At 46.6% G+C, this 18,858-nt stretch overlaps 2 protein-coding genes across 2 annotated transcripts in view; both read left to right on the forward strand.

Moving 5' to 3' along the window:
* LOC146198024 (DNA (cytosine-5)-methyltransferase 1.S-like) overlaps nt 1–18,858 on the forward strand; it is a 191,043-nt gene that overhangs the window by 30,968 nt on the left and 141,217 nt on the right. The window contains exons 5-6 of the mRNA XM_084593341.1: nt 3,334–3,420; nt 15,852–16,133. Of these exons, the coding sequence (XP_084449467.1) occupies nt 3,334–3,420; nt 15,852–16,133 (369 nt within the window). The remainder of the gene's footprint in view (nt 1–3,333; nt 3,421–15,851; nt 16,134–18,858) is intronic.
* Nucleotides 12,169–15,340, forward strand: LOC146198025 (uncharacterized). Its single transcript, XM_084593343.1, has one exon. The coding sequence runs from the start codon at nt 12,695–12,697 to the stop codon at nt 15,167–15,169; it is 2,475 nt and encodes an 824-aa protein (XP_084449469.1). The 5' UTR covers nt 12,169–12,694; the 3' UTR covers nt 15,170–15,340.

Below are 18,858 nucleotides of genomic sequence, written 5' to 3' on the forward strand. Positions count from 1 at the left end.
TACTGAAGGTGCTGTATTTCCTCTGGTGGCTTTGTGAGAAAAACCGAGAGGCTAACAGCTAGAGACGTGCTGCTCAAGTACTGTGCCGACTGCAATGCTAGATGCATCAGTGACAAGACGCAGGGGAGTGTCAGGAACGGGATGTGTTAGCAAAGTCACCTCTGCGAGCGCCGCCTTCGCAGCAGCGAATGCAGCTGCAGTGCCGTCAATCCACTTAAGTGGCGCAGCTGGATCTTTTTTGGTAGCCAAAAGATTAGTTAGAGGCTTCAGGAAATTGGCACACTTAGGGAGAAAGCAGCGTTGAAAGTTCAGAAGGCCCAAGAATTCTCTGAGCTTCCTAAGTGATGTAGAGGGTGGAAAATCCTTTGCTGCCGAAAGGCCGGATACCTTGTGGAGTGATAAGATGGCCTAGAAACTCAATTGTAGGGACGCCGAAAAGGCACTTGTCCGGATTGATAATAATGCCGTATTGATAATAAGGCGTTTGAAAAGGACGCACAGGTGAGCATCATGCTCATCCTCGGAGGAGCTTGTGACGAGGAGATCATCATTGTTAGGTGAAAACAAAGTCGAGGCTTCGCGTAACCTCTTTTATAGTTGGCTGAAAAGTGCTCAGCGTTGCGCGATCCAAAAGGCATCGAGCCGAATGGTGGGGTAATGGCCGTCTTCGGAATATTAGTGGGCTAAGCCTTCACTAAGTTAATCTTAGAGAAGATCGTGCAACCAGCCAAATTTGAGAAGTCTTGTATGTGAGGAAGTGGATAGCGGTGTGGTAAGGTGTGAGCATTGAGGGCGCGGTAATCCTTACATGGTCTCCAGTTGCCGAGATCTTTCTTTGGCACCATGTGGAGTGGGGATGCCCAGTTGCTGGAGGAAGGGCACACAATGCCGAGTTCAAGCATGTGTTGAAATACATGGTGAACGGCAGCGAGGCATTCTTCAGACAAGCGGCGAGGGCGAGCGAACACAGGTGGTCCAGAGGTCACCATGTGGTGGGTGATCGAGTAATTCACCGGTGGCTTCCTAGTGTGAGCTCTGAGACCTGTCGCCAAAGAGATGGAGAGTGCGCCGTTGACGAAGAGTTTTGTGCTAAGATCGATGAGGCGATGGGCCTGCATTTCGACAGCGAGGCTGAAGAAACTGAGGAAGTCGGTGCCGAGAACAGCTTGCGAGACATCGGCGATGATGAAAATCCAGCGAAACGTCCGGCGCAATTCGAAGTTAAGAGTAAGAGACCGTTGGTCGTACGTGCGGATGGGGGAGTTGTTTATCGCTTGGAGCTGGGAGGGTGGTTCGTTGCGACGACAATCTGCCCAAGCTGCTTGTATTACACTGACCTGTGCTCCCGTGTCAACAAGGAAGTGAGTGCCAGTGATCTTGTCCAAAAAATAAAATAAGCGGCATGTCCGTCCACCAGTACCACTTGGCTGGTCTCAGCGTTTCCCGACCAGGAGTATGGGTGGGTGCAATTGTGGGCAGAGCTGCCCAAAATACAGTGGTACCAGAACACAGCCGAGGTGGAGGAGTCTTGCTGCGCTTCGTGTGGTTGGAGTTCGGGCAAGGGCGACAGTGCCTGGAAGTGGCGGCAGGACTGGAACCTTGGCGGAGAATGGTGTGGCAGGGGCACGAGGTCATCAAGACGCCTGGCTAAAGCATCTAGTCGCTCTTCTTTGCTCACAAGCTTTGAGGCTGTGGTAGTAGTGGAAGGTGGAGTGGTCACGGTGCTGACGCTGGCGTGCCTTGAGTAATCCGCAACACAGTCCGTGAGTTCGGTGAGCTTGTGCAGAGGGATATCACCCGCAGCCACGAGGACGAGGACCATATTCTGGGGAAGTCGCTGGAGAAACAACTTGCCCAGTAAACTGTCTGGTCCCGAGGGGAGTCTCCGAGCAGCTGTTGCATGCGACTGAGGAGCTGCGAAGGACTGCTGTCACCGAGTTGTAGCGGTGAGGAGCTGCTGGAGTCAGCTGCGCTCGGACACTGATTTGCGGTCAATGAGAGCCGCCTTCATATCAAAAGGTCGGGCTGTGTCCGGCGAGGTGATAATGTCCGCTAATTCCTCGGCGACGTCGGGAGGCAAGGAGGACACGAGATGGAGGAACTTGGTCTCCTGGCTGGTGATACGCCGCAAGTGGAAATGCGCCTCAACCTGGAGTAGCCAGGCACGAGGGCTGAGTGTTGGGCCAAAATGATGGCAGGTTGACTGGTTGAAACATGCCCAATGAAACGCCGTTATGCTGAGTGTACTGGAGCGGGTCGCTGGCTTTAGGGGGAGTAGAAGAGCTAGCAGAATCCATGTAAGAGTGCGGGGCTGCGCGGTCGATGCCGGGTCACCAAATATATTGGAACTAAGACGAGGAATAAAAGCCCTGACAGCGTTTAGGTTCAAACTGTTTTTTTTTTTACTGTGCTGCTCGCGGTGTGGCGGCTAGTGCCAACCTCCTCCTCTTTGTCCATTGCCGTGCCGTGGCTTGCGATGAGCGATGTGAGGAGCGCTACAAGTCCATCAGCTTCGTTGACAAGTGAGGGAACAATTGGCCTGCAGCGAAAGGTCAATGCATGGTGAGGTTGCGGCTGGGCCACAGAATGGAGCTGGTGTGGACCTATCTATGTTTAAAAGAAGCCTACCATAAAAGAGGAAAAGAAAACGTCTTCCGAAGGTGGATGAGTTAATGGGACACATTCTGCGGACGTTTCTGTGTCTGTCGCGCGCCCCGATTGTTTGAAGTCAGTAGTATGACCGTTTGAGTCACCGCCCCGAACTGCTTCCAAGATCGCTCCAGGGCACTGGTAAACGATATCGCATGCAGGGATGCAGACAGACCGCACGCCGGAACTGCGTGCGAGCTGGGGTTGCCGCAAAAAAAAAGATGCTGCCTTGCTCCTTAGACTGAATGTTGCAGAGCGGTAGGGCGGAATCTGGTATACAAGACCACTGTAGGACCATGCGGACAGGCATCCACTATTGAAAATTTCACTAACCCTAATTCTGAATATTACTAGCCCTTATATATAGCTTTCAATAATTACGAAAAAGCATTTGACACAGTCAGCTGAGGCAGCTGTCGCAGGACCAGGCTAATTGGAGGAATGTGGGAGAGATCTTCACCCTGCAGTGGATTTAGTCTGGCTGCTAATGATGACAATGATGATGGCGCAGATGCCATTTCTTCAGTGTGACCAGCTGCGACTTCTTGCTCTAGCTTCCCAGCATAGTGTAGTGGCTTGTGTGCTGAAATATTTCCCTCTTCTATTTACAGCACTGAATATCACTCACTGCCCAGCATAGTGTAGTGGCTTGTGTGCTGAAATATTTCCCTCTTCTATTTACAGCACTGAATATCACTCACTGCCAGAGGTTGCCAGATCTATTTCTTGTGAAAGTACCGTTGGTCACAAGGCAGGGGCACAGACACAAACGTAAGTAAAATCGAGGAAGAGCAAATTGTTGCAGCATAGCTTGGCATCTTGCAACTACCTATTAGGTGCCACATTCTATTCGGCTGGTCTTTTATTAAGGGTGCATTAAGAGCTGCCTCTTTTTACAGGAAAAAAATAAAAGCTTTAAGGAGGTTAAGAGCTTGATAACTACCCTACTTCTCGGCAAGCTCTTCAAAAATTAGTTTTGTTATTTACCAACTAAATTTGTTGAAACTTCACTGAAATGCTTAGTTTTTCATTTTTTACTGATTTCAAATATGCAAACATTTTCCTTCTGGGACAATTAGTTCGAGAGCTATTAGGAATGTATTAGAAAACTACTGTTGTCTGCCCAAATCATAGGGGAAAAAAAATGCTCATCAGAAATTAATTTGTAATATACAGGTCGATACTACAAAGTGTAAGGAATGCAATGTTTGAAGCACTTTTTGAATTGAGCTAATATATTAGAGATTTAGGAGCTCGTTGAACTTTGCACTCATAGCCATGGCTACTACGTAAGAATTTCAAGAGAAAATAAAAAAAATCTAAAGTGAAAATAAAAAAATGTGCATCCAACATTGCATGCATTATACTTTCACCTTCACAATACAAAAAGAATTATGGCTCCAGCTACTCTAGTTGCTGAGATATCCTTTGAGCAAACTTGTAGTTCAAATCAAAACACGGTTTTGAGAAAAAGCCAAAAAACGCACCAGAGTAATTTTAATGATTGAAAGAGAGAAATATTTGCACAGTTACATTGCAAAAGCCTAATAAGCCCTAGGCAAGGTCTCTCTCTCATAGGAAACTGCAATATTTCTCGAATTGCTCATTCAGTTCGGCGTACAGCTTGTGAACAGATTGCGCGCACTTGTGTTTTTTGATTGTGTGACTGGCAGCAGACTGCGTTTATTTTTATTTTTTCACATAAGGCCTGCCACGTTCATGGTGACATTCATTTTGGAAAATACATCATTCAAAGCCGTTTAACAATTGGCAGTAGCCTACATCGCACGCGTCGCGAGAACGTTCAGTGCTCTCGATGCACGGTGAACTGATGACATCGCGCCGCAGCCTTCCCGCATGAGATATTTCAACACAAGGTTGTATTCCCGCTTATCGCCAATTAATGTCAGAGCACCATAGCAAAGTTTGCTGTCCACAAGTGACGCAAGTCTCGAAATTGAAATTTACAACGGAGAGAGAAGTTCCGCTGGGTGGTTGGGTCGCGACGCCGGCACTGTCAGGGAGAAATTCATTCTTCCTGTCTGTTACATTTGGAGCTGCTGTTGTATCTTGTCCACCGCTATATTTTGTCGCTCTTTGGTTTCTCTGGCCTGCAGAAACGCCGTGTCGTGGCGTACATAGCTGTCGCAGGAGATACTTTTGGTCGCCGGGAACGTTAGGCCTAGTTCGGTAGGTTCGACGTCGCAGTCAGAGTTCATCTCGTGTGTCCTATGATGTCTTCGTCGTGAAGTTTTCCAATCTGTGAACGATCCGCTTTCTCGCCAGACTTCTTTCTTAGGTGAAATTTCACCGCTGGCCGGTGCACCTCTTATTGTTTCGATCACAACACAGGAACGAAATGGTACTGCCTTTCGCGCTGGGCTGCGTCCGAGCGTGTCATGCAGATGATGCAGGCCTAATCAGCCAATCGGGCAGCGCCTTGACGTCACGTGCCCCGAGTGACGAATAGGATTGTGCATCGGGACATTTTTTTGGCGCATTTTTTTCTCATGCCAAAAAACTGGCGAGAATGGTGGTGGCGGGAATTAGAAGAGGGAAAGCTGCTCTTTTAATCGAGACCAAGATGGCTTCAGTAGCATGCATAGAACCAGATCTGCGCGCTGCTGAAAAATTGTTATTTTGGCATCGATTTTGGTTGAAGTTCGGTCAGAAGTGACAATATAAATTGTTCTTGCGGGCAAAATACTGAACTTAGAACTGTGAGATTTTGCAGAAAGGTGCACAACTGGCTGCAGACTTCGAAAATAATGTTTTCGAAAAATCGATTTTCTGGTGGTTTTTCGGTTTCTAAGACCCGTGTCCCTCTTGAACATGCAATGTCATATCGTACAGCACACCAAAGTTTTCAAACCAACGTGTTCTTAAAGAGGCCCGCAGTTTGAGCACTTGCAAGGAATGGTCCCTTTCTAAATTTCAACCTTGTCACGGTCTAACGGCGGAATGAATGTAAAGATCAGGATGCAGCACACTTTGTCATCTGCTTTCCCTCTCCTCTCTTGCCCTTCCCTCCATTTTTCTATCCTCAGTGTGTTTTGGATTTGCCTCTTAAGGAGTGCTGTGTCATGCTGAGCTTGCTGTCTCCTACGAATCTCCTGTTCTATCCATCTCATTGTTTTGCTTGGCATGCTGAGTGCACAGTTGTGAACTAAGCTGACTCGTAGCTTTGGCAGCAAACATTTCTTTGCTTCCGGTGAATTTTACATCTATTGCATCACACAATAAGGTATTTTTTTATGTTGTTAAAGGTGAATTCAGGGACAATACTATTTCACAAAGCAGTTAGCTGTATGCCACATCTCTGCCACTTTTACATGGATATATTTTGCCAATTCAACATGCAAAAGACTAAAATAATGTTCAACAGCCTCGGGAAGGAGCACCATTTTACAATAAGTAGCGAAGCTCTCGATGTGGTAGGTGAATATGCCTACTCAGGACAGGTAGTAACTGCAGATCCGGACCATGATTGGCAGATCTGGACCAGAACAAGATTGGGATGGAGCGCATTTGGCAAGTACTCGCAGATTATGACTAGCAGCTTTTCGGTATCGCTCAAGAGGAAAGTATGCAACAGTTGCATCTTAACTGTACTCACCTATGGTGCTGAAACATGGAGGCTAATAAAAAGATTTCTACTTTTAAGTTGAGGACAACGGAAAGGGCTATGTAACGAAAGATGGTTGGTGTAATGTTAAGAAATAGGAGGCATGCAGAGTCTGTCAGAGAAATAACTCTTTACTGACATTCTAGTGGAAATCGAGAAGAAGAAAGGGCATGGGCACGGCATGTAGTGTGAAGAAACTATAACCGATGGCCGCGAAGAGTAACAAATTGGATTCCAAGGGAAGGAAAGCATAGCAGGGGGCGGCAGAAAGTTAGGCGGGCAGATGAGGTTAAGAACTTGGCAGGGGTCAAGTGAATGCAGCTAGTAGAGGGCTGGATTAAGTGGGGACATGGGTCTTAGAGCTATTTTTGTTACTTTTTGGCAAATTGTAATAAAAATTCACAGCCTTACTGAACTGATGAGCTGCTGATGGTAATGCTATTGCATTCTGGTAACATTTTTTTTTTTGACAGCATCGAGTGCAGTGTGCACTGTCAAAATATTTTATTTCCAAGGTGCTATAAACAGGTTGCAGCATTTTGGTGCTACTGTTGCCATAAATTGTGACACTTCATATGAAATTTTGCTACAATATATATCATCTACATATACCATCTATAAGGTACTCATTCGTGGCAGGCCATTGAATGTCTTTCTCATGGCAATTTGCATTGCTTGTTGGGCTTTACAAAATCTAAATGCCATATGGAGGTATTCATACTCCCCATCTGATGTGATGAAGGCTGTTTTATGCATGTCCTCAGGTTTTGCACGGATTGTGAGGAATGCTGACTTGATATCCATGGCCGTGAAGTAATGTTAGCGGTCTCTCATGACTTCATCAACAGCATCTGCTATCAGCGGAATCGGATATAGCGGGTTCACCATTTTGGCATTGAGTTTGTGGTAGTAATGAACCATTCTCGTCGCTGGGTGGTTTGGCTGATCTATGATGAGTGTCGGTGCAGCGTATTCGCTCCGACTTGGTCTGACTGTTCCTGGTCTGATGTATTCGTTGACCTTTTTCTTTATGAACTCGCTATTTGCATTTGAGGCTCGGTATGGGTGTGATGCTACAGGAATGCAGTCTATCAATTCGATCAAGTGTTCTGTGTGCGGGCCCATTCCCAACCTGTGCTCCTTCGTAGCAAAAGCTTTATGGTGAGTTGTCATGATTTCATGTACAGTCGAACCTCGCTATAACGAACACGTATATAGAGAATTATCGGAGAAAATGAAATAAAATCAAATTTTTATTGGTCTATGGTTTATTTCTATGGGAGTTCTTTTTGTATAACGAAATAAAAATTTCAATATTTGACGCTAGATCGGTTATAACGAAGCAGTTGTTTTGCATCAAAACGACAAAAAATGTGTAAAGGAGCCAGAAAAAAATGCCAAGATTGCAATTTTTCAATCAGTAGCTGCACCTGCTGGAGAAGTTTGTTTAAACCACCCGCGCATTCTCATGCCACATCATTTAGCGGCGGCAATAAAAACTACCGCCAACAGCTTATCGTTTTCAATATCACACCCCTGCGTGAGGTGATCCTCTGAGGTCATGAACACCATGGGACCATGGCCGGACTCGAGCGGCGACGCCGAAGACGTGTTTAAATTGCCCGCGTGTTCGCATGCCGCGTCATCTAGCGGAGGTGACAAAAACTAGCACCAACGGCCCATGGCCTCCGCGATCACACCTCCACGCGCGGTGATCTCTGAGGTCATGAACGGCCATGGCTGGACTCGAGCGTCGGTGCTGCTCGAGTCTGGCCATTCAACGGCTGACAGGCATGTGACTGGCATGCCATCATCATTGCCTCGTGATGGCGCGAGCCCCTGCCGTACCTCTGCTACTGCGACCGACCCGTGCGCGCGCGCTACACTTCCAGAGTCTTTTGGCTCCATCGCGCAAATTGTGCGCGGAGGCAACATCCCAAATTAGTATTCATTTTTGCTCCTGAAATTTTGTGCTTATACCCAGTTCTTAATTAAAAAATGTGCGTTTTTGCACTTTTGTGTTGTCCATATTAGTGCAAATTTTGTTTCGTTTTATTAGCAAACTTATTTACAGGAATTTGGGTGCACACTTTTATGACGAATGTCGGATATAACAAACAAATTTTCGTGCCCCGTACTACTTTGTTATAACAAGGTTTGACTGTAATCTCTTGCGCTCATCTGGGGTTGCATCAGATGTCATGAGTGCTACTGCTTTTGGGATCTTTTCAAGTTCAAGGTCTGGGCCTGATGAGGTAGTCTCTATTTTGACAAACATGGCAGTATTGCTACATTCCTGTTGTTTGCCTTTGGTTGCAATGGTTGCAAAAAATGAAATAAGGGCTTCTGCCTCACCTGCAGACTTTGAAGGCTGGTCCTCCGCAACTGTACTACAGTAAAACCTCGGTAATTCGGCCTGCTCACTCCCTCCCTTCAAAATTGTACATAGGTCTACGGCAGCAAACTCGTTAATTCTGCGCTAAATTACATGCGCATCGGTTAATTCGGACTGGAGGCGGGCCGAGGCTGCCGCGAAAATTAGTTTTCTGGGCACGAATCACTACGGCCATCATTCCCCAAGGACCGAAAACGCCCGAAACCACTATTTCAAAAACGTACCCGTGTGGCGCGCATCGCTACAGCCATAGAGGAAGGAAACAACTTGCTACAGCCATCATCTATCCATCTGCAACTCCGCTGCTGTGCAGACATGTGTGCAGACGATCCAGCTCGTGCTTCTGCCTCCGTGCTTCACCCTATGGATCAAGGAGTTATCCAATATGTAAAGAAACATATCGTAGGCAAGTGCTAGAGTGTATGCTTCTATGCATGGATCTGAAGCAGGCGTGCGTCATCACGCTTCTGAGAGTGCCATTCATATTCCGGCTCACGTGTGGGCACACGCGCCGCCAGGCACTGTGGATTTGTGCAGTCTGCCACAAGCTTGGAGTCTGCAGCGCCAGCAGCTGCTCCCCACTGAAGTGAATCTCGCCGAGCATGCGCCGGAAAAAGGAAAAACCATACCACGGTGGATGCTCTCGACAACGAAAATTTATTGCCTGGCTGTACAACTCGTCTCCACTTCAGATCGTTTATTTCGGCGATATACGCTGCAGGCTTGGCCTCCAACCATCTGTGTCCCTTGGAAGCCTCTTTGCTTTGCATCAAAATTCAAAATTTTGTCTCGCTGCCCCCACTACCACCGCCACTCCCGCATAACCAGTTTAGAAGCATCGAACTTGCGACCCATAGCACAGTTCTTTCTTCGGCATAAATGATAGCCGCCTCCTTGAACGCTGCACGGAACAAGCGGTGAGGGCTTTTTGGGCTGGAGAGCTTGAGGCGGAAGCATATAGCTGGTCGTAAAGTTAAAAGTGCAAACGCGGAATGAGCCCAAACTCTGCGAATGATCGGTGTCAGCTCTTCCATCAACCATCGGCACCCTCTGGAAGTGCCGCCGGGTGACTGACGTGCAAAAAGAGAGCATCGCCGCGATTCGAACAGCGGCTCTTCTGTAAACTATCGGCACTCCCGCAGCTGCAGTTTATGCTGCGCAGTAAAAGTTAAAAAATTCTTCCCGAGAAGCACGCACAGTAACTGAATGTTGCACTTAAAGCCGTAGAGCAAACAAATTTGCCATAGACTCCCTGATATGGTTATTATCTTGCACTTGTGGTCAGTGCCATGCTTTGATTTCGAGTGTAAATCGACCCCCCAACTTATTATTTTCGAATTTGAAAAAAAGGGGTCGACTTACAATCGTGTACGTACATAAACAATGATGAAATAATCAGTGATGCCCTCAATGTGGCAGATGAGGTGTCTGGTGAAGATAGCTCGCTCGAATAATGAGCCCCCGGTGCGTCGTACCGCTACAGAAGTCGCGGATGCTCTTGCAGTTTTAGAGGACCTCTGTTTATGATGCAACACGCTCGCCCTGGAAGGGTTGTCCCATGTCCACTAACTGGTCCTCACTGCCCAGCTTTCTGCGAAAAAGCTAACGGGCATTTTTGACTTCTTCACGAAGTAAAGGTATGCAATAACAAAAATAATAAAATCACATGCGGTTTTTCTTGCTCATTCGATAATTCGACATTCGGGTAATTCTGCATTTTTTTCACTCCCATGAGATCTGAATTAACGAGGTTTTACTGTACCTTCTACTGGAAGCTCCACTAAGGTCACATTGTTGGACACATGAATGGTGCTACATTGGCCCTTTTTCTCCAGTCTGATCCGAGAAGAATGTCCATCGTTGGTGGAAGGGGCAAAACATAGACTTCAGGCAAACTGATGCACACTTTGCCGACATTGACTGACACGCAAGTCTTCCAATCAGGCACAAGTGGTCGGTCCACAACAGGGGCTTTGTTCCGTTTCTGTACAGGCACTTTTCTCTTAGTCGAAGACAGCACCTTGGGGTCTATGATGGAAACATTTGCTCCTGTGTCAATGCACGCTCTCACTGCGGTGTTCCCATTAGTGTAGGCAGTGACAATCGGAAGGGTGTCCCCATGAGTGCACAGGAAACAATGCACGTTTTTGTCGTGGTTCCCGTTCAACCTCCTGTTCCTTTTCTCCTCTGCTTGGAGAGTTGCCTGGATCTTTAGTTGCGGGCATTCTTATGGTGTATGACCTGTTCCCGAACAGTTATAGTACTTGCGTTCTCTTTGTTTGTAGCTGTCCTGTGGCCTCAAGTTTAACTGTTCTCGCCGTGGCGATGGGAGATGACTTGGCTGCCGTCCTAATTCTTGCCGTGCCATTGTGAGATGACTTTGTTGGTGTCCTGGCACCCTGTATGCACCAAGATGCATTTCTTTGGGTGGCACCTGCTGCACTTGTCAGCGGTTGTCGAGGTTTGTGGCCCAATCCATGAGCTTTAGCACAGAATGACAGTTCTGGGCAGCCAGAGGAGCCACCCACTTGTCTTCGTGAATGCTGCTCAGTATAAGAGATACGCATTCTTCGGGGCTGAGGCTGTGCGGCGCCATTTCCAACATTGTGTTTTTGGCGTACATATACTGGACAAGGGTTTCGTCTGGCCGAAGTGTGTGTTCCTTTTGAAATTCCAGGAATGCTTGGAGGTTCATTTTGTGTTCGAAGTGTTCAGTAATAGCTTGCTTCCATGTTCTCCAGTCGTGGATGTGGCTACTGTATGACTCCTGCAAATCACCTGCTGCTCCGCGAAGTCGTGAGATAGCATTGAGCATCGTGAGAGATTCGGTCCAGTTCGCAAGAGATGAGACACGTTCAGCCTCTTTGAGCCACGCTTTCAGCTTCTCTCTTGCAGTACCTTCAAAGTCGCAGATAACTGTGGTCGTGTCTCCAGAGGAATGTACTTGAAATGGATGCATGTTCTGTTGCATGGCTTGAGCAAGCTGCCGCTGCGTTTCAGCTATCACGGGGAGGATGCCGTTTGAACTCCGGGGCAGTGTCCTGCAGTCTTCGTCTGCTTTGACGAATTCGTGCGTTTTGTGGACTGTCATGGACGCCACTCGTGCTGCTGGGCTTTTCTTACCGTGGCCGTGAGACTCATACCACTCCCTTGGCTCGTTGATCTTGGCCGTGATCGTTGCCGAGGTTCAAGGTGTGCAGTAGCATCTGCAGCTGCGACCGGATGTCCTTGATTTATGCTCTTAAAAATTTTAGATTAAAGTTTATGCTCTTAAAATTAATATGCAGTGATCAGTCAGGGATGTTCTTTTTTTTTTTTTTTCATTCTCGGTGAACCTTGACTTGTATCTGCATCGAGCAGGCATCGTGCTCTGTGCAATTTGTGACTCTTCAGCATCATTTGAGGTTTATTCTTTGCCTCACTTAACGATCCTTATTACTGGCATTGTGATCAAGTTACTACAGGTACTATATCGTATGTAGGATTTTCTTCCTTTAAGGGGGGATGCGGGGATCAGATCGCGAAAATCGCGGAAAAAATCGATTTTTGAAAAGTGCGCTTTTCGGAATCTACAACATTATTTCTATGTTGTCCTGAAATATTTCACCAAAAAACAAACTCTAAGTAGTCTAAATAAATATATTTATCGGTGCCGGCGTCGAGATATTCTTCCCGAACCGCGAAAAAGCTGCCAAGTTCACGGCATGACTGCTTGACTTTCCCGCCACGGAGCGCCGCCATTTTGGCATCGTTGGAAAGCCCGACTCTTCAGCTCTTTGTCCCAACCCCTCCCTCCCTTCTCCGCCAGCTAGCAAGCGCACAAAAAAGGAATATCCGCAAGACGGCAGCACGAAGCAGCCAATGAATACCGCGCCCCGATTGGCTCTGCGCCGCGACGTGTTGCTAGGCGCCTCCTCATTGGCTGATGCCGCGGCAATAATGGCAGCCAGCGCAAGGAGCGTCTGCTTTGTCCGCCGCTGGAAAGCAATTCTTTTTCTTGCGTTTCGAGTCTTCGACCACGTGCAATGGATCAGCGAACGTTCGAAAAGAAGTTCCGGACAAAGCATGCTTACGGGAAGCGAAAACGCAAGCCTGTTACAGCAAGGAAGAAGCGGCGATCATCAACAGGTGGTTCTACCGAGCCGAGCGTCCGTTCGGAATCGGCGGAGTACGCGCCCAACGTGCTACGCGATCTCTCTCCCAATGTGCTGTGCGATCTCATGCCGAGTTGGGCACCAGCCAGCGATTGTGAGAACAACCAACAACGTGCTGCGCTGTCGAGGCACGGGTGCAATGTTACTTCACCAGCGACGATCGACATGCCAGTGAGCGTCGCCGCACACGTGCGTCTCGCCGTGCACGGACGTGCCACTGCAAGTTCGTCGGGTGAGACACCAGCCAGCGAAGGTGAGACGGGCCACGATTTCTCGCCGTTGAGCCGTGGGCGCAACGTTAATTCGCCAGTGAGGATCGACACGCCAGTGAATGTCACCGTATGCGAGCGTCCCGGCACAAGCTCGTCGAGCGAAGTGGTCTTGCAACAGTCATCACCGCCTGACTGCACAGTGGAGACACGTTTCCGCGATGTGTTTTTCAACTCCAAAATGTGTCCACAGCCGACAACCGCGAGTGAAGGCAATCCTATGCCATCGACGAGTTACGGTGTTCGCGGGCGCGCGCTCGCTTTCGCGGACGCGCCGGCGGCCGAGCCATCGACGAGTTACGGCGATCGCGGGTGCACGCTCGCTTCCACGGACTCGCCGGTGGCCGATCATCGCAGTGACGAATATTCATCCAGTGAACGTCGCACTATTCAAGCTCACCTCAGAACACGATTTGTGTCCGCGGAAACGGCAAAGGTGCAAGCATCGAGTGTTTGCGAATCGCTTCGCGCGGTTTCAGCTACGGAGCGCAAGTTTGCGCTGACCGACTCAAGAGAAGATGCCATTTCCGCACCTCCAGAAGAGGAATTTATGCTTGTGCAAGTAGCAGCCTTGAACTCGCTGATTAGTTCCATGCTTTGCCCAATTTGTCATCAGCCTGGCCTAACAGTGCATCGGGAAACTAAATTAGGGCTAGCTGTGAAGATGGTACTTTCGTGTATTTCCTGTGGTGCCCTCCAATCTGAATGGTCTTCACAAAGGCAGAGTGGTTCTAGAGCCTTTGATATCAACATCAGATCAATTCAAGCGATAAAGAGCATTGGTAAGGGACCAACTGCTCTCAATGACTTCTGGGCCACCATGAATGTTTCACATAGAGGATTACACCACAAAACATATGAGGAGCATCTAAAAAAAACTTTCAAGCCTGCTGCAGAAGCAGCTGCAAACAACATCTTTGCAGATGCTGTAGAGGCAGTGAGAAAGGTGTACACAGAAATGGAAACTACCTTTTCGAAGAATATTACAGTCGTGTACGATGGTACGTGGCTGACACGTGGCCACAGTTCTCACACTGGCGTTGGCTGTGTAATTGAGTTTCATACAGGGCTTGTGTTAGACTGTGTGGTTCTCTCGAACTTCTGCCTTGGGTGCAGCAGACAGCCAGCTGAAAGTGACCCCACTTATGCTGAGTGGAAGCAACAGCACCAGTGCCAGAAAAACACTGATGTGAATTCTGGACGAATGGAGGTGGAGGCTGCACTGCAGCTGTTCAGGCGCTCTTTGAGCAAGAATGATCTCCGGTACACAAACATAGTCTGTGATGGGGACAGCCGCATGTTCCGCACTCTGTGTGACGAAGAAGTTTATGGTTTTGTGCAGCTCTCCAAAGAGGACTGCATAAATCACGTGAAAAAACGGATGGGTGCTGCACTTCGCTCCCTGGTCAGCAAGGCTAAAAAAGGAGAGCCACTAGGTGGAAAGGGGGGCCTGACACAGCAGCTGATGAAAAAATTGACTGACTACTATGGCCTCGCTCTGCGGAACCACTCAGAAGTTGAAGAAATGCAAAGGGCAGTAATGTCGACCTATTATCATGTGACGTCGACGGATGGTGAACCCCATCATGAGCTGTGTCCCCCTGGCCCCCTCAGCTGGTGCAAACATCGATCAGCAGAGGCAGAAGGACAACCACCACCCCCTCACAAGTACAAGTTATCACCGAAGGTCGCTGAAGCACTTCTGCCAGTGTACCAGCGCCTCTCAGACCCTCAGTTGCTGGCCCGGTGCAGGGGAGGCAAAACTCAAAATGCGGCTGAGAGCCTCCATTCAGTGATTTGGTCACTATTATCGAAAGACCAGCATGCCTCACTGTTCGCTGTGGAAACAGCAGTGCACGAGGCGATTTTGAAGTACAACTCAGGCAATCTGAGAGCATATTCAAACCTGTGCACAACATTGGGCCTGCGCCCTGGAGCCCTTTCTCTTCAGCGGGCCGCCGAGAAAGACTCTCAGCGCATTAAGAAGGCGCACAAAGCCCATCTTTTGAAAGGACAAAGGTCTAAGAAATTGCCTGCTGCCAGAGACATGAAATTTTACAGTGCAGGAGCATTTTAGACAGTGTGTGCCAGTTTGGAACTTTCGAGCTTGTTTTCTCAAAACTTCGTTTTGAACTTACCACCTTGCTTGTGGAAAGCGCAGCATCGCAATGGGTGCATGGATTTTTATCCCGTTTGTCTTGTTGTAATTGCTGAAATGTGCTTTACATCAAGACAGTCTCAGATTTGCTATTTATATTTAGGCTCACCATTTTTTTATTACACAGTAATTAGAGCACGATACCTTCTAAACATAAAGAGAAGATGTATAATAAGTCATTTAGGAAAAGAGCAGAGAAGTTTAAAAAAATTTAAGGAGAATCTTGACCTAGACCACACTTCTTAGTAACTATTAAGAACATTTACAGACCCATAGCCCATTTTGCTGTCATGCTAGGCTTTCCACGAGCAAGCAACATGTTACCAACATATAAACAATGGTAAAATAAAAACTACTGAAGCTATCATTTTGAAACTTTATATCTTTCTGTTTGATGCTATTTCAAGCCAGCCTACCAAATTTCATCCCTCTAAGTCAAAAAATAAAAAAGTTTGCTCCGATCCCCTCATCCCCCCTTAATAGCTGTCAGTGTGTGCACGTTACAGCAAATAAGAGCTGTAAGGTTGAGCCAGGTGTAGTGGAGTGAAAGTGAGCTTGCTGACCAATTGATATTTACACTATTTTTTTTTTCCTTTTCCAGCCTCTCTGTGTTGCTTGGTGTGCGGAACAGAGGAGTTCCTGTTGTGGAACTTGAGCGCCTTGAGAATTTTCTTCCTGACATCCATTCCGATTCAGCCATCCCGGCCACCGGGACCAACGGGGGCCAAGAGCCTAAGACCACGAATGGCTTTGAGAGTGATTCTGATGCCAGTTGTGATCCCCTTCCCTCACCGAGTACAAGACGGCGGAAAAAGGCCAGCAAGAGCCCACGCAAGACTGCTTCTGTAGCCTACAACGAAACAGATTCATCAGACGACAACTGGTCAGTCTCTTCGTTACGCCTCTGGCGCTGACTCACCGGGACAAACAATCACATGTGCTGGAGCTGCTCTGAACTTTGGGTTACTACCTTCCTGATGTGCAGAATTTAAAAATTCTGCTTCTGTTTAACTTTAGTCTTGGGTAAAGTCTTGCTTTAAAACGTAAGTGAAACCTTTGTTGTGCACATCTCTTTGTCTACTGGCACCTTTAAGAAAACTAGTGTGTGAAAAGAAGTCATATAAAACCAAAGCTTGGCTCTTTCGTTCCAGTATGCTATCATGTGCTTTGTCTGCAGTCTCTAGGGTCATGTATAAGTTGCCAGCACTGGGGACGTCTGTACTGTATTAGCACTGCATACTCAAAATGACTTAAAGCTTATAGCCCCAGTGGAAGGAAAATAATGACAGTTCTGTTTCAAATGGATAGATGAAGTAAAGTTTAATTTTAACTTTTTTTTTCTCTCTTTTAGCATACCTTTTCCGAACAAACCCTTGCAGTACACGTAACCTTGAGTTATGCAATATGCTCTGGTACAAGAAAAGGGAATGAAAAGGGTTATGGCAGGATCAGCTAAGACATTGTTGGTGGGTTCTAAAGCATGTTGCTGAGTTACCCAGTGTATTAACATGCACATTTCTGTGCCATTGTCTGTTATATTTTTTAGATTAGCTTGTGTTTTGAAAGAACTGCTGTGTTCAATTGCATACTATTTGCAAGACTTTGATCCTGTAAGAGGGCAGATGATATGTATTCAGAGCTTGAGACATCTTTCATTGGCAGGCTAGCTACCTGGATTGGTAAAAATTGGGCGTGTGCAGAAAAGGCTACCTTTTGGCTTGTTTGAGTTTTCGTCCTTTTTTCGTGGGACTTTTTTTCATTTACACAGCAGGGTAGGAGCAGTCCATGCGTGTAGTATTGAGTGCGTAGCTTGCTCTGGCCATGGTTTTTTCAACATGTGTATAGCAGCAGTGTTTTTACATGTTTTGGGCAGGCTTGAATGGTTTCATGCCGTAGTTGTATTGCCTGATGAATCTCATTCACCAGCATTTCATTAGGTAGTACATTGAGAGCAGAAAGTTTCTAATTTTCAGTGTTTAAACTAGTGCTTGAACACTGTTTCACTTCTTTTCATGGCCTGCTTTCGATTGTAGTTTCAGATGAGGGAAGGCTAAGCTAAACACTTTGGAGTTGGTTGTTTTTGTTCTCAATCCGTCAGTGCTTTCTTTTAATGTGGCAGCCTCGCTACTTGGGTTAGTTCTTCAACACATAGCATAAGCACTAGCTTGCAATTGGCTCATTCATTATCAGCAGACATTTTTTGCTTCTTAAATAATGAGAATTTTCTATTTAATGAAAGTGTAGGCTTTATTTTTAAAGCTTTGCTGAAGGCAAAGTTCTGAGCTAGGGTGTATGAGCAGTACTGCCTAAGTAACTTGGGGGTGGCAAGTGTAGATCTCAAAACATGACCTTAGTATTGCAGAAGTGGCAACCTGTTACTATTGTGACATTACAGATTGCCACTGTAGTGGGATACTGTTTGCACCTTGACTGGCGATTAATCATTTTGCTTGTGCCACTAATAATATCAATTATGCCAACTGCATTTGAAAGCTTTGGGCCTGCTTCTACCTAGCTCATTGACGTAGCTTCTTGTGTGCCAAACATGCTCTTGAGCCTGCCTTTCAAGCATGCTTTGAACTTTTTCAAGTGCATGGCTGTCGCTCTGCGTTATTGGATAAGTTTGATCTTACCATTTTTTGCTTTAGGTATTTAAAACGTAATTTTCAGCAACCTTCTGCTCCCAAAGAAATGGACAGCTTGAATATCTAATTCTTAAGCTTCTTTTCATCTGTTTGCAAGCATATTTATGGCAGTGTGTAACGTGTGTTTATTTTTGTGAGACAGTGGATGTCAAGAGACAGATAAAAATTCATTTGTTCGTACTAGTTCTGGGAGGCCTAGCCTGACAGTGGCCATTTTAATGGTGGTTTTGTTGATAGCCACCGATTAATTTGTAGCTCAAATACTTTCGCTTTAGAATGAGTTATGTAATAACACATTGACTACTTCCTGTCTTTATCGATGTGTTCATGTGCTATAAATATATAGCACATGAATACATGTGTAGCATTTGTATTCATGGACTACATAGCCGTTGGTGTTCCACTTTGCATTTTGGCTTAGCACAGCCAGAGGGGATTCACTCAGCACCATAACTGGTTGCTGTGCAGCTCTTGTCAGTACTCTGTTCTTGCATAGCTTCCTTGTATTTGGGGCTTTCAAATAAAGAGAGAGCACACTTTCTGTGTTGTGTGCTTTTTTGGGGTTTTTAATGCCGGTGCTGGCTACACAAGTCTGTAAAAAAAGGGCAGCAGAAAGGGTGGTTACTTTTTTCCAAATGAAGCAGCTACTTTTTTACATTAAGATCAAAGCGACTAGGTAGCATTTACAAAATGCAACCAGTTCTTACATAATGGTGTTTTGCAATGTAAAGCTGAAATTTTTCTTTTAAAATGGTAGAATTCCGGCAGTTGCTTGTTTGTTGCCTTGAAACCGTTTGTGTCATAGTGACACCCGAGAGCTTGACATGCTTTTTCATACCCTTGAGTAATTGTAAGGATGCGTTCCCTCGCACTGTGAGAAATTTTCAAAACATGCTCCTTTTGCACTCCTCGCACTCGGCAAGACAAATTATAAATTAGCATGTGCAAGAAAAAAAAAGTTGC

This window comes from Amblyomma maculatum, chromosome 2 (genome assembly GCF_055883805.1).
Source record: "Amblyomma maculatum isolate TAMU_Amacu chromosome 2, ASM5588380v1, whole genome shotgun sequence".
NCBI lineage: Eukaryota > Metazoa > Arthropoda > Arachnida > Ixodida > Ixodidae > Amblyomma > Amblyomma maculatum.

Bases quoted from the DNA above. Each gene is read 5' to 3' on its own strand.
- LOC146198025 (XM_084593343.1), top strand. From the start codon at position 12,695: ATGGATCAGCGAACGTTCGAAAAGAAGTTCCGGACAAAGCATGCTTAC.